Raw genomic sequence first — 16,004 nt, forward strand, 5'->3', positions numbered from 1 at the left:
ACTAAAATGCATATTTTCAACGTTTTCACTTAAAGTGGTAGGATAAGCCATTTGAAAGTAAATCAAAATGACACTAAGATATTATACGAGTATCATATGTTTTAAAAAATTATTCCTTAATATTTAATTTCTAGGATCACAATTGATAACCTATAACCTTCTCTAAGTAACTATTATTTGACATATCTGTATTCACTTCAATCCTCCTTAATTTCATTCAATTTATGTTTCGAGTAATTTCTGTTACTTTTTTTGGCAAGATGTAATGAATAACTACTTGTAGAAGTGATTGCATCGAGACATGAAAATCATAAGATTTTAAGCCAATTAATTTGAGATCTTTCGTTGGTACTTATTTGTTGACATTTGATGAGTACCCTTGAGGAACTTCGATATCCTGCAAACACGCATTGTTTTTCTTTTCTAGACAGCGTATGACATGTTGGTGGAAATATGTTCTTTTATCTATTTCTTTTGGAGCTAACTCTTTTCATATACCCATATCCACTATACTTAGACAAACATTTTTACCATTTTTTTGGCCTTGAATGTTGAGAAGTGTTTTATTTACACTGTCAGACATTTTATTTCACATGTATCATATCAAGACAATATCATACATCGAGGCTAGATCAATATGGAAAATCAAAGAACACCGACCTCTTTTTCCATATATTTTTCTCTACATAATTTTTTTAGTTGTTTCTAAAGACAACATCAATGTTTTTTTTTGTCGTTGATAAATTTCCTCCATGATAAAGGGCTTTAGTGGGATATCAAACTCCTTTTCTTCATTAAAATCTTTCTACAATCTACTATATGGATGATTAGGTCTTAGAAATTCTCGATACCCAAGGTAAATAGTAATTTTCCAATCTTTAGCTGGCGTAGGCATGCCTCAATTTCACATATAAGACACGGTTTATGCCCCCTAATGTTGTAGAAAAAAAAATACCATAGGTAGGAAATTCGTTGATTGTGCAAAATAAATGATACAAATCTTAAGATTTTCACCCGAATACGTATCATCAACATCGAAGCCTTCCTCCCAAAAAATACTAAATTTTTAAACAATGAACTTAGATAAACATCTATGTCGTTTATTGGTTGTCTTGGGCCTGAAATTATAATAAATAACATCATATATTTGTGTTTCACAGACAACCACGAAGATAGATTGTAAGTTATAAGAAGAACATGCCATGAAGTATAATTAGTACTCAGATTACCAATCAATTTCATTTAATAAGTGGCAAATCTAAGACTGAGATTTCTTGACTCATGGCCAAAATCCAGAAACAACAAATCAATATTCTTCCATAGGAAAGAATCATCTACATGACAATTTTTTGCATCACATTTTCATGCCATCTATTATTCTTTGCTACAACACCTTGGTAGGAGGAACCTTCTTTCTTACGCTATCATCATCATGAGCAACATCAATGTCCTTCAACTTGTAGCTTGACTTCCCACACAGTTTGACAACAGTGTATTTTAACACACCATCTTTTACTCTGTTCTACGACAATACGACAATTTATGACTTCTCGCATTATTTTCATTACTTTTAATGTGTTTTTTAAATTTAGTTTTTAATTTAATTTTATTTTATTTCAGTTCTTTATTTTTGTAATAAGATGTAGTTTGACATCTGTTCCAAAAGACCTCTTATCATCTGCCACCAAAAATTACAACCATTTATTAGACAGTGACAAACATGATTCACAAAACAAAGAGTGTTATCTTTGATTTGTGCCCTTTCAACTTTACGTGGGTAGGGTGTTAGGTGCCAAATTGTGTTAATATTTAGTTTAATTAATGGCACCTTTCGACCGTTTTTATCGGATATTCGTACAATTCCCTGAAGTTTTAGATAATTATTTATAGTTTATAATTTTAAGCTTTCTTTTAATGATAATATGTGTTTTAGTTGTGATCTTGTAGGTTTTAGCCTTTTTTGGGAAGTTTGGAGCTTGTTTTGGCCTTCATTGGAGAATGCTGGGCAGAAGATAGCGCGCGTCGCGCGGAGATATGGGCGCGTCGCGCCCTGGGCAAGATATTTTGGAGCTTCCAAACCAGAGAGTTGCGCGCGTCGCGCGCATTGGCGGTTTATATTTCTTAAGTGTCTTGGCACGAAGCGCGCTGGAGGGCGCGACGCGCCCTGGACAGAAAACTGTTTTACTATATAAGGAGTAATTGTGATATTTGACTTCTTCTTGACATTCTTAAGAGCTCTTGGAACCCTAACTACTGTAGCAAGTGAAGAATTGGAGATTCGAAGCTTTGATTGTCGATTAATCGCCGTAGATGCTTGTTGATCTTCATCCTTTCCTTCTTGAGCAAGCTACCATTTTTATGGATAGTTAAATCTCTTTTGTTTCAAGATAAGATGTAATCTTCTTAGCCTTTGTTATGTTTTTCTTGTGAATATACTATGTATGAACAAGTGATGATCAATATAGATGGTTTAGTTTGTTTATTAAAGCTTTTCTTTGGTATAAGTGTTTGAGACATCAATGTTTGTATCTAGACTTAAATTTATCATCTATCAAACTATAAATTGCAGACATGGATTTAGCGTTTGATGTTTACTTAGTATCAGTTTTAAAAACGTTATTCGTATTGTTTAAACGGTGGAGAAATCGTCGGTTAAACAATACGGTAAATCTAATTATATCGTTGCGGACACGGACGATATAGGCGTCGATACGTAATTATATTGATCGTTACCGAGTTATATACATATATTTATAAGGAGGCATACAAATTTAGGTTGATGAAATCAAATCTTGATACATTTTCTTTAACTTAGAACTTTCATTAATTTACTCTTTGCTACTAAAATTGATTGAATGAACTTTTGCAAACTCAAAACTAAAGTAACATTAACTCAAGACAAAATAGGCTATAGAACGGCGGTGATATCGCAATAATCCCTGTGGATATGATATAAACGAAAAGTACACCACAATACTCTTCCAACAAAATGGCGCCGTTGCCGGGGATTTTTGTTTAGATATTGCAAGCATTGCAATAGTTTGTTTTGAATTGAGTCTTATAATTAATATCTTGTTTCTAAATTTATTTTCCTTGTGTTTGTTAATTTGCTTGGTTAGTTTTTCAGATTACAGTTTATGCGAGGACGTATACCTGCAGATCAACTCCTTTTTGATCATGAGATTGACAGGACTGCTCGTAGAGAGAATAGCAAAACTCGTAGGAGGATACAACTAGCTAGGGAAAGAAGACGACAACAAGAAGCATCTTCTTCTTCAACTCCGGTTGAAAACTTGGTTGAGGAAGAAATGGCTGCGGATCCTAATGTTCCAGCTCGAGGGCCCTGTGTTAATAGCCCTCGACTCAATGCACAATTTGCTCGTGATCAAGCCAATGGAAGAAACTCCGAGATGAAAACGGGGTTACTTCAATTACTTTATCAGAATCCTTTCACAGGAGCAGATCACGAGGATCCTTTTACTCATCTAACAAAGTTCTATGAGATCGCCGGAACCATTGGTGCTCCGGAAGCCGAAGAAGAACAGGTGTTCAATAGACTCTTTCCTCATTCCTTAATTGGAAAAGCTAAGGAATGGTACCTTGATCAACCAAATAATGTCATGACAAATTGGAACGAGTTAGAAGAGAAGTTCTTGGATCGGTTCTTTCCTCACAATAGGTTCATGGAAGCGAAAACTTCTATTGCGGTGTTCTCTCAAGGTTCGAATGAATCTCTCAATGAAGCATGGGAGAGGTTCAAGTCCATGGTTAGAAAATGCAAAGGTCATGGGTTTGAGGAATTGTCTCAAATCCATATCTTTAGGAATGGACTCCAACCTCAACCAAAAACTCTTTTAGATGCTACCGCGGGTGGTTCGTTGATGTCAAAAACAGCTGCTGAAGCAATTGCTATCATTGATAGGATGGCTTTGAATGATCATCAAGGGAAACACAACCGTAGTGCATCGCAAAGAAAACCAGGAGTTCTTGAATTGAATACTAGTGATGCAATACTTGCTCAAAACAAGTTATTGACACAACAAGTAGAATTGCTCACTCAACAAATGTCAAAACTCCCTCAGCAAATCAAAGAGATACATGGGATCCCTTCTAAAAATCAACAGGTGATGTGTTGTGAATTGTGTAGGGGTGACCATCAAACTGGTTTTTGTCCTCCACCGGGTGAAGAGGTGAACTATGTTGCAAATCCGAATCAAGGCTATGGTGGGAGACAACAACAACCTTACAACAATAACCAAGGTTACCAACAAAGAGGTAATCAAGGTTATCAAGGATGGAGGCCGGATGCGGGTCCATCGAATCGTCAAAATCCTTATCAAGGTGGTTACAATCAACAACCTCAACAAACAAAGCTTTCAATCGAGGACACTCTTAGCCAATTCATGCAATTGCAAATTGCAAGCCAAAAGAGTACGGATGCCGCCATAAAGAACCTTGAAACTCAAGTCGGGCAATTGTCAAAGCAACTTGCCGATCAAAACAAAGGTCCTTTTCCGGCTACTACACAAGAAAATCCTCGTGAGCATTGTAAGTCAATTCTAACTCGTAGCGGTAGAAATATTGATATGGGTGTAGGAGAGATAGTTGAGGAAGAAATTGTTGAAAGTGAAAAAAATAGGGAGATTGAAGTAGAAAAAAATGTTGAGGGTGATTTAGTTGAAAATGAGAAAGAGAAAGAATTAGTGGAAAAAGATACTCTTGATAAAGTTGTAGAAAAAGAGAGAAAAAAATTGAGTGTGAGTGAGAAGGGGAAGAAGAAGGTGGATGATTCTATACAAGTGAAGAAATTACCTTACCCTCCCGGTCCGTCAAAGAAAGAAGATGAAAAGCATTATGCTCGGTTCTTGGACATCTTTAGTAAGTTGCAAATCAATGTTCCTTTTTCCGAAGCATTAGAGCAAATGCCGATGTATTCTAAGTTTATCAAAGACATCATCACTAAGAAGAGAAGATTCTTGGATCCGGAGGTAGTCACTGTGAGCTCTTGTTGTAATGCGTTAATTCAACGTACTACACCGATTAAATCAAATGATCCTGGGCGGGTAACCTTGCCGGTGTCTATTGGAAATGTTCAAATAGGCAAAGGATTGGTGGATACCGGCTCTAGCATTAATTTGATCCCATTGTCTATGGTGAGAAGGTTAGGAATTAATGACTTGAAGCCGACTAGAATGACGTTATCATTAGCGGATAAATCCACAGCTCATCCTCATGGAGTTACGGAAGACTTGCTTGTCAAGGTTGGCAAATTTTGGTTTCCTGTTGATTTTGTTGTCATAGACATGGAAGAAGATCCTGATATACCTTTGATCTTAGGAAGGCCTTTTATGAAGACGGCCCAAATGATGATAGATATTGATGATGGCTTAATGAAATTAAGGTACCAAGATGAAGAATTATGTCTTGGTCTCTTTGAAGCCATCAAGCATCCGAGTGATGATGATGATTGTTTTAGAATCGATGCTACCGAAAGGGCTATTATGAAAGTGGAGGATCAAATGCACTTGTCGAATCCTCTTGAGAAGACTTTAATGGAAGCTCTTGAAGTTCTCACCAAAGATCAAGAGAAAGAGATTGAAGATTGCTTGAGAAATTTAGAGGCTTGTGATGAGATGAATCCATTTGAAACTCAAATTGAAGAGTTGAAGGATAAACCTAAAGTTGAAGAGCAAAAGGTGGAGTTGAATGTGTTACCGTCTCACTTGAAATACGTGTTTCTCGGTGAAAATTCTACTAAGCCGGTTATCATTAATAACGGTTTGTCTAGCAAGGAAGAGCATCGATTGAAGGAAGTATTGATAAAGAATCAAGAAGCAATAGGATGGGTTTTATCCGATTTGAAGGGTATTAGTCCAGCCTATTGAATGCATAAGATTATGTTAGAAGATGATTTTCGGCCTGTGGCACAACCTCAAAGGCGATTAAATCCAACCATGAAAGAAGTTGTTAGAAAAGAGGTTGTGAAGTTATTAGAGGCGGGGATGATTTATCCCATCTCCGATAGTGAATGGGTGAGTCCGGTGCATGTGGTTCCTAAGAAGGGTGGATTGACGGTTGTGAGAAATGAGAAGAACGAGTTGATTCCTTCGAGAGCGGTGACCGGGTGGCGTATGTGTATTGATTATAGGAGATTGAACCAAGCAACAAGAAAAGATCACTTTCCATTACCTTTTATGGATCAAATGCTAGAGAGGTTAGCCGGAAGAAACTTCTATTGTTTCCTGGATGGTTATTCAGGATACAATCAAATATCAGTGAATCCGGCGGACCACGAGAAAACTGCCTTTACATGTCCTTTTGGCGTTTTTGCATACCGAAGAATGCCATTTGGACTATGTAATGCTCCCGCAACATTTCAAAGGTGCATGCAAGCTATCTTCTCAGATTTGATCGAGATAAGCATCGAGGTGTTCATGGATGATTTTTCTGTGTACGGGTCGTCATTTGACTTGTGCTTGAAAAACCTTGATGTGGTGATGGAAAGATGTATTGAAACAAATTTGGTTCTCAACTGGGAGAAGTGCACTTTCATGGTAACGGATGGGATTGTTCTTGGCCACAAGGTATCTTCAAAGGGGCTTGAGGTCGATCCGGCAAAAATCGAGGTTATTGAAAAGCTTCCCCCACCGGTGAATGTGAAAGGCATAAGGAGCTTTTTGGGACATGCTGGGTTCTATAGAAGATTCATCAAGGATTTCTCCAAGGTCGCAAAGCCTTTGAGTAATTTGCTCAACAAAGGTATGGAATTTAATTTTGATGAATCATGTCTAAAAGCTTTCTTAGAACTCAAAGAGAACTTGACTACCACACCCATAATTGTCGCCCCTAATTGGTCGCTTGAGTTTGAACTCATGTGCGATGCTAGTGACTATGCGGTTGGTGCGGTCTTAGGCCAAAGGAAGAACAAACAATTCCATGTTATACATTATGCGAGCAAAGTTTTAAATGAGGCATAGGTTAACTATGCCACTACCGAAAAAGAATTGCTCGCAATTGTATTTGCATTGGAAAAGTTTCGTTCTTACCTCATTGGTTCTAAAGTGGTGTGTTATACTGATCATGCCGCAATCAAATATCTTCTCACCAAGCCTGATTCAAAACAGAGGCTTATTCGGTGGATTCTTTTGCTTCAAGAATTTGATCTTGAAGTAAGAGATAAGAAAGGTACAAAAAATTTGATTGCGGATCATTTATCTCGGTTAGTGAATACCGAGGTGACAAACAATGAAAAAGAAGTGAGGGAAGAATTCCCTGATGAAAAACTGAACATGGTACAAGAAGTTAGACCCTGGTTCGCAGATATGGCTAATCACAAAGCATCTGGCTGGATACCAGAGGATCTAACTTGGAATCAAAGAAAAAAGTTTTTGAACGATGCCAATTTTTATGTTTGGGATGAGCCTCACTTGTTTAAGTTGAGTAGTGACAATCTTTTGAGAAGATGTGTCGCGGATGAGGAAACAAAAAGCATTTTGTGGCATTGCCACAATTCGCCTTATGGTGGTCATTTCAATGGTTTGCGTATGGCCACAAAAGTCCTTCAATCGGGATTTTGGTGGCCTACTTTGTTCAAAGATGCTTACCACCATGTTGCCTCATGCGACAGTTGTCAAAGAATTGGTGGAATAGGGAAAATAGAGGAACTGCCCCTTCAAAGTATTGTAGAAGTAGAAGTAATTGATTGTTGGGGCATTGACTTTGTTGGACCATTCCCTTCCTCAATGTCAAATGAATACATCTTGGTAGCTGTGGATTATGTGTCTAAGTGGGTGGAAGCGATTGCTTCACCCAAAGCGGATGGTAAGACCGTGATCAAATTTCTGAAGAAAAATATATTTTCGCGGTTTGGCTCGCCAAGAGTGTTAATTAGTGATGGCGGATCTCATTTCTGTAATGCCCCGCTTGAGAAAGTGTTGGAGCAATATGGAGTAAAGCACAAGGTAGCTACTCCATATCATCCACAAACTAATTGGCAAGTTGAGAGGACCAATAGAGAGATTAAGAAAATTCTTGAAAAAACTGTTTCTAGCTCTAGGAAGGATTGGTCGATGAAATTAGATGAAACCTTGTGGGCATATCAGACCGCTTTCAAAGCACCGATCGGTCTTACACCATTCCAAATGGTGTATGGTAAAAGTTGTCACCTTCCCGTAGAATTAGAACATAAGGCATATTGGGCCTTGAAACTTTTAAATTTTGACCAAAAGTTGTGTGGGGATAGAAGAAAAATCCAACTAAATGAGTTGGAAGAGATGAGATTGCATGCCTACAAGTCTAATTCTATCTACAAAGAAAAGACAAAAATTCTATCATGATAGTAAGATTAGAATGAAAGACTTTAAAGTAGGGAAATTAGTGTTACTCTTCAATTCCCGGTTAAGACTTTTTCCGGGAAAGTTGAAGTCGAAGTGGTCCGGACCGTTTTTGGTCAAAGATGTGAGAAGCCAAGGGGCTATTGTGATAGAGGACCAAAAATCAAAGCAAGAATGAGTAGTTAACGGTCAGAGGTTGAAGGTTTATCGAGGAAGCGATTTTAATCGTGAAACTTGTGTTTTATCGTTTGGTGATCCTTGATTGCCTTTGACCGTCGAGCTGACCGACATTAAACAAAGCGCTCTTGGGAGGCACCCCAAGTTGTATATATTCGCTTGTATTTGTGTTATTTTTGCAGGTGGGATTTTTGAGTTGTCGTCGAGCCAGAAATGATCTACCGATATTTTTGGACATACTGAGCTAATGCAGTTTTTCTGCTGTTTCTGGTGTAGCGCGCGCCGCACCCATATGCGCGCGTCGCGCGCTAGATAGATTCAAGACCCCCTTCCTGGCAGAGATGAGGGCGCGTCGCGCGCTTTACATATTTTTGAAAAAAAAAAATTTTGGTTTGGGCCCACCCATGCTGGGCCCGACCCGGTTTCGTTGGCAGAAGGTTTAGTTAGGGTTTTGGAGGTCTTTGCCTCCATTCCACCCTTTCTCCTTTTTGTTCCAAGAAAAGAAAAACACAACACACACTTGTTCTTATATTCTTGTGCATTTCCCTCACTATTTTCGTTCTTTCATTGTCATCATCATCAAAGGTATGTTCTCTCTTCCCTTCTATTTCCATTAATTTAAGTTTTAGAAGTTTAGGTTTTTAGATTTAGGAATTTTTGATAGATTTTGAAAAACTAGGGTAGAAAACAACCATGGGCTGTATCTTTTGCCTGCTGGAACCCTTAGAAGGTAGGAGAAGTAAGTTCTTCTCTTCTGTTTTGCAGAAAAATGGTGTTTTTGTCTGGGTTTCGCAGAGCGCGCGTCGCGCCCTGGGTTCATTTTTAAAATTTTTTTTATGTTGTTTGGGCTGTGTATAGTGTCTGTTTGATGATTGATGATGACTGTAGCTTGAATTGTGCGGTTAATTTTGAGCATATGCTAACTTTGTTTCAATTATTGTGTGTTTTGTTTGAATTATAATTGTGCAGGAATGGCACCTTTTTTGAAGAGAAAGAAGACTGGTTCTGGTGAGGGATCTTCCTCACAATCTGGCAGGTTTGATCGGACGAAATTTCAAGGTCCGGAGCAAGAGGCGAGGTACCATGAGCTCGAAAGCCGAGTTGTGTGGAGCGAACGCACTGTAGTTCCTATTGACCACGGCCACTTCCAAAGGGCGTGGAATGCTTTGTCTGAAACATGCTGGGACAAGTTGTTCACTCCAGGACAATTCTATTAGGTGGAGATTGTCAGAGAGTTCTATGCAAATGCCTTACCTCCGAGGTAAGGCCATTGACTTTAGCAAAGAGGCAATTTTTGATTTTCTGGATAACCCTCTTGCTTTGGTAGAAGAGTGTGAGTACCATCCCAGGTTGAATAGAGGAAACTGGGATGTGGAGAGTATTAGGGAAAAGATTTGCAGGCCAGGTTTCACCTATACTCTGACGAAGGCTGGGCTACCTAAGACTTTTACCCGTAGTCAGTTGACGGATGAGGCTCAGTTGGTGACCTCGGTGGTCCTTTATAACATAAGGCCACAAAGTCACACTTCCTCCATCACCATTGATATTGCAGGTCTGGTTCAGGGTATCTTAAATGGTGATAACATTGATGTGTCTAGGATAGTGGCAAATGAGCTGAAAAGGGTCGCCCTGAATGGGACTCTTCATGGAGATGGGGTAAAATGTAGGTTGATTTTTCCTGGTTTAATAATGGGTTTGTGCAGGAAAGCTGGTGTCCGGTTTCCATCTGGGGGTATGATTCCCATGGATGGTGTTATCGATGATGTTTTTGCTAACAGGTACTGTTTGCCTGGAGGTCGTCCTTTTGGTGCTCCTGCTAATGCACCTGACCTTCCCGACGCAGCTCGAGCCGTTCCTGTTGCTGCTGCACCGCCTGCTGGTTCTCAGTATGGTGAGGCAAGTGACTGGAACTATCAGATGCACATGGCGCATCAGAGAGCGTTTATGTTTATGCAGGATTCTATCCGGCAACTTTCTCTACAGCAGCCTGTTGGTTCTAGGGAGGATTTGTCTGCATATGCTTCATGGCCTGAGGGCAGGCCAGATCCTGAGGAGGGGATGGCTGATGAGGAGGACACTTCTGATGAGGAGTAGATTTTTATGCTTTCTTGTTTTTATGTTTTATTGTTTTTAGTTTTATGTTAGAACTTGTTAGTTATTTTGTTTTAATTTTGTTCCATCCTTTGGATGAGGTACTTTGAAAGGCTAAGTTTACGCCTTTGGATAGTTAAGACCGGTTTGGTGTGGTTTTTTATTTTATATAAGTTCAGTTTACTTTATTTATCGCATTTTTTTTAGTATTTATATTTAAGATATAATTAATTTTGATAAGTTATCCTGATGATTAATTAGTTGGAACATGAATTTTTGTTGTCACGATGAATTTGGGTGATGCAACGCAATTTGAGTGGTGATGATATAAGTTGAAAACTGTACGTGCAAGGTACATCCTTTATTGTTTTGTTTATCAAGTACCGTTGATTCTGATGCTTTTAATTATACAAATTAGTTGTCATTAATTTCTGTTGATAAAATTAGTTCAATTGTGAATCACTTTAGCCTAGCTGTAGTTGTGAGGAGACTTTCCACTGTGTAGATATATAATAAATTGTGCTGGATACCAGCAATGTGCATTTTAACTCGTTTTTATTATGATTAATCTTGCATTTATTATTAAATTGTGTTAAGCATGAAAGTGATCAAGGCGTTTTGTTCTGCACTATGAGAAAAACTTCCAATCCAAATGTAACCTACCCGGTGAGTGTGTGAGTATTTGATAACCACTTTGAGCCGTTTTTGCCAAGATTCAATCGGTATCATTTCCTTGTTTATATTTGCCGATTTTTGATCTGAATCTTGATGATTTTCTTTTAACCTGGAAGAGTACCATGAAATATGGTTAAGAGTGTTTCCTTTTCGCCTTAGAATAGAGAGCATTCGTGATTATGTGGTGGTAATATTCAAGTTGGGGAGAATATAAAATTTTTTGGTTGTATTGGTGATGAGAAGAAAATAAGTGATTGCTCAAGAGAAAAAGAAAAAGAAAGAGAGAAAGAAAAAGAAATAGAAAAATAAAAAGAAAAAGAAAAAAGATTTGTATATAGCTAGTTTCCTTTAAATTAAAAAGGTGAACTCTTGAGCAATAAATTTTTGAGATTGGTTGATAAGGATATGTGGATGTAATTGTATTTGAATGCTCTCTTAGGTATTGACCCTTTCGTTTCAATGGCCGTGAGATATGACACTTCTTTGATAACCAAGCCAAGCTACAACCCGAAAGTCCTTAGTGATTCATGCTTATATACTTTTTATTTATTCTGTGCTTAGACGAGTTCATAATTAATTCGGTATGTTTGCGTCATTGTCTGGTGAGTGTTAGGATCCTCCATTTTTGTTCTCTCAATAGAGATGTGCGTAGGTGTGATTCATTCTTGAACTTCTTTTGCTTGTGGAATTTTTGACATAAAATTTGTACATAGGATTAGCATTGTTATCACGGTACTTTGATGGAAAATGGTAAGGATTGATCTTTTTGTACTGTTGGAATTTGAACCACTCAATTGTTCTTGCTTATGCCTGGTTGTTTCATTTGTGAAATTTTGTGTTCTTGGTAATTTGTCATTGTTTTGTTTGAGGACAAACAAGAGTTGAAGTTCGGGAGAGTTGTTAGGTGCCAAATTGTGTTAATATTTAGTTTAATTAATGGCACCTTTCGACCGTTTTTATCGGATATTCGTACAATTCCCTGAAGTTTTAGATAATTATTTATAGTTTATAATTTTAAGCTTTCTTTTAATGATAATATGTGTTTTAGTTGTGATCTTGTAGGTTTTAGCCATTTTTGGGAAGTTTGGAGCTTGTTTTGGCCTTCATTGGAGAATGCTAAGCAGAAGATAGCGCGTGTCGCGCGGAGATATGGGCGCGTCGCGCCCTGGGTAAGATATTTTGGAGCTTCCAAACCAGAGAGTTGCGCGCGTCGCGCGCATTGGCGGTTTATATTTCTTAAGTGTATTGGCGCGAAGCACGCTGGAGAGCGCGACGCGCCCTGGACAGAAAACTGTTTTACTATATAAGAAGTAATTGTGATATTTGACTTCTTCTTGACATTCTTAAGAGCTCTTGGAACCCTAACTACTGTAGCAAGTGAAGAATTGGAGATTCGAAGCTTTGATCGTCGATTAATCGCCGTAGATGCTTGTTGATCTTCATCCTTTCCTTCTTGAGCAAGCTACCATTTTCATGGATAGCTAAATCTCTTTTGTATCAAGATAAGATGTAATCTTCCTAGCCTTTGTTATGTTTTTCTTGTGAATATACTATGTATGAACAAGTGATGATCAATATAGATGGTTTAGTTTGTTTATTAAAGCTTTTCTTTGGTATAAGTGTTTGAGACGTCAATGTTTGTATCTAGACTTAACTTTATCATCTATCAAACTATAAATTGCAGACATGGATTTAGCGTTTGATGTTTACTTAGTGTCGGTTTTAAAAACGTTATTCGTATTGTTTAAACGGTGGAGAAATCGTCGGTTAAACAATACGGTAAATCTAACTATATCGTTGCGGACACGGACGATATAGGCGTCGATACGTAATTATATTGATCGTTACCGAGTTCATATACATATATTTATACGGAGGCATACAAATTTAGGTTGATGAAATCAAATCTTGATACATTTTCTTTAACTTAGAACTTTCATTAATTTACTCTTTGCTACTAAAATTGATTGAATGAACTTTTGCAAACTCAAAACTAAAGTAACATTAACTCAAGACAAAATAGGCTATAGAACGGCGGTGATATCGCAATAATCCCTGTGGATACGATATAAACGAAAAGTACACCACAATACTCTTCCAACATAGGGTTTATCATTTCTTCTATAATGATGCTGATGATTATTGAACCCTTTTATAAACTAGTCACAAAGCATTGCCAAAAAAACACACACATAGAATAACAGGCCCGACCCACTAAATTTCTAACAATAAAAGGCCCTTAAAACTTTGGCACAAATAACAATCTCTGATTAATGTTTTAATATATTAAATAAATAAAAACATTAAAAATCAAACATTTAATTTAATATTACATATTTAGAGGAAAACATAAAATCATAATCATGAAAACATTGAAAGAATGTGTAAATACGGGGGGATGGTTCTGAGTCGTATAAGAGCGGAAGGTTCAGTTCTCTGGGGTGGCGAGTTATCCTATCGATTGAACTCGGGGAAGGGGGTTCCAAGCCTTCTTGGTTTGAAGAGAAGCTGTCTAAAGAAATAGGAGACGGAAAAGAGTCTTTTTTTTGGTTAGATCCTTGGTGGGACGGGAAAAGGTTGAAGGATGTTTATCCAAACTTATTTAGCTCTCGCTAAGGAAGCAACGGTATTTGAATCCGTAAGAAGTGAAAGAGGAGTTAGTATATGGACTGCTAGCTGGTCCGCCCCGTTAGACGAAGGAAACCAAGAATCAGAAAATTGCATTCGTGAAATAGTGAGGAGTATCGCCATAAAGAGAACTTTAAGGATAGGTGGAGATGGTTCAGGGCTGATTACTCTATTAAAGAAGCTTATCCTCATATCCTAGATAGTGTTGTTGCTGTAAACAATGAAGATAAGGTCTTTGCAATTGCTTGGAACAAATTGGTTCCCCTTAAGGTTTTGGTTTTCGTTTGGAAGGTTCTGCAGAACAAAATGCTGTCAAAAGATAATCTTATCAAAAGAAGGCATCTTAGTTGATTCTCAAAATTCATGTTCCTTTGGCTGCGGTATGGAAGAGAATGCCGCGCACATTTTCTTCGAATGTCCGATAGCCTTTTCGACATGGAGCGAGATCCTAAGATGGCTTAATCTTTCCTCTGTTTTTCATAATAACGTTTTGCATAATTTATATCAGTTCCAGGGATTAATCAACGGAAAAAAGATCATCCCGGTGTCGCTTAGCGTTATCTGGTTTGCGTGCATCTGGGCTCTGTGGAGGTCTCGAAACAGGAAAGTTTTTAGGGTGTCTGGAGAATTAAGATCATCAATCTTTGAAGAGATTCAACTGTCATCTTGGAAATGGTTTAAGAGCAAGGCGGTCGGTTTCAGCTACGGTTTCTATCATTGGTCGACTAATCCGGTAGCCTGTTTGAATAGGAGTGGTTCTGGCCCTGTCTCACTCTGATTCTGCTGCCTTTTGTAGCCTGCTTTTCCGGTTCATGGCTGCCGGTTCTATATATTCCTAGCTGTATTTTTAGTTCTGCTTTTGACCTTTGTTCTGTTGTAATGGGCTGTTACTGTTACTGGTCTGTGGTAGTTTTACTCTGCTACTGATGTATGGGTTTGAATGGGAGTTGTAATATCCTGTGGTGTTACTGGTTTAGTGGAACTGTGTTGTAATTTTGCAGGCATAGCTTATGCCTCTGAGTATTTTAATGCTATTATTTCTTGGCTTTCCAAAAAAAAAATCAGAATCACCTCTCTGCACAAAAAACAAGGTAATTAAAACCAAACCAGACATTAAATTGGTCTCATGACCTATTTTCTTGGAATTGAGATTAAACAAAGTAAGAATGAAGTGTTAATTTGTCAAAGAAAATATGCAAAGGAAATTTTAAAAAATTTCAAATGGAGGAATGCAAATCTGTTAGCACACCAATGAATCATAATGAGAAGTTTAGCAAGGATGATGGTGCTGAAAAAATTGATGAAGGATATTACAGAAGCTTGATTGGATGTCTAATGTATCTCACTACAACAAGGCCGAACATTCTATTTGCAGTAAGTCTCTTGTCTCGTTTTATGCACTGTCCAAGTGAAATTCATTTGCAAGCAGCAAAAAGAATATTGAGATATGTTAAAGGCACTATTGGTTATGGAGTCAAATTTGATAAATGTCAAGAATTCAAGTTGTATGGATTCTTTGATACTGATTGGGCTAGATCCATTGATGATATGAAGAGCACTTCAGGATACTGTTTCAGCCTAGGCTCAGGAGTATTCTCATGGTGCACAAAGAAACAAGAGATTGTAGCACAATCCACCGCTGAGGCTGAATTTATAGCAGCAATAGCCACTGTAAATCAAGCTTTATGGTTGAAGAAGGTTTTATGTGATTTATCTTTGCAGCGGAAGAACAAAACAAAAATTTTTGTTGACAACCAGGCTGCAATTGCTATTGCAAACAATCCAGTATGTCACGGGAAGACTAAACATTTCAACATCAAGCTCTATTTTTTGAGAGAGATGCAGCAAAGTGGAGAAGTAAACTTAGTTTAAGAACCTGTGTTGTTTAATGACACCGTACTAGCTAAGTCCCCATTTTAAGCTTGAAAAAAAAATCCAGATGCAGAAAAACATATTAATACAATTCAAGATGAAGGAGAGTACCTTAGAGGGAAGAGGAAAATTCAACGGTTGAGATGGGTCATAACTGCATTTTAGAACTATCACCAACTTTTATAGTCCCACATCGGTTGTTTCAGCATCAAAATTGGTCTTTATAAA

General features: G+C 37.8%; 1 protein-coding gene across 1 annotated transcript; it reads left to right on the plus strand.

Moving 5' to 3' along the window:
• The first annotated feature begins 15,125 nt into the window (after window positions 1–15,125).
• LOC131650875 (secreted RxLR effector protein 161-like) lies at window positions 15,126–15,776 on the plus strand. Its single transcript, XM_058920579.1, has one exon. It carries the CDS (start codon window positions 15,126–15,128, stop codon window positions 15,774–15,776), a length of 651 nt encoding a protein of 216 aa, XP_058776562.1.
• Window positions 15,777–16,004: the final 228 nt, after the last annotated feature.

Source organism: Vicia villosa, linkage group LG2 (assembly GCF_029867415.1).
Source record: "Vicia villosa cultivar HV-30 ecotype Madison, WI linkage group LG2, Vvil1.0, whole genome shotgun sequence".
NCBI lineage: Eukaryota > Viridiplantae > Streptophyta > Magnoliopsida > Fabales > Fabaceae > Vicia > Vicia villosa.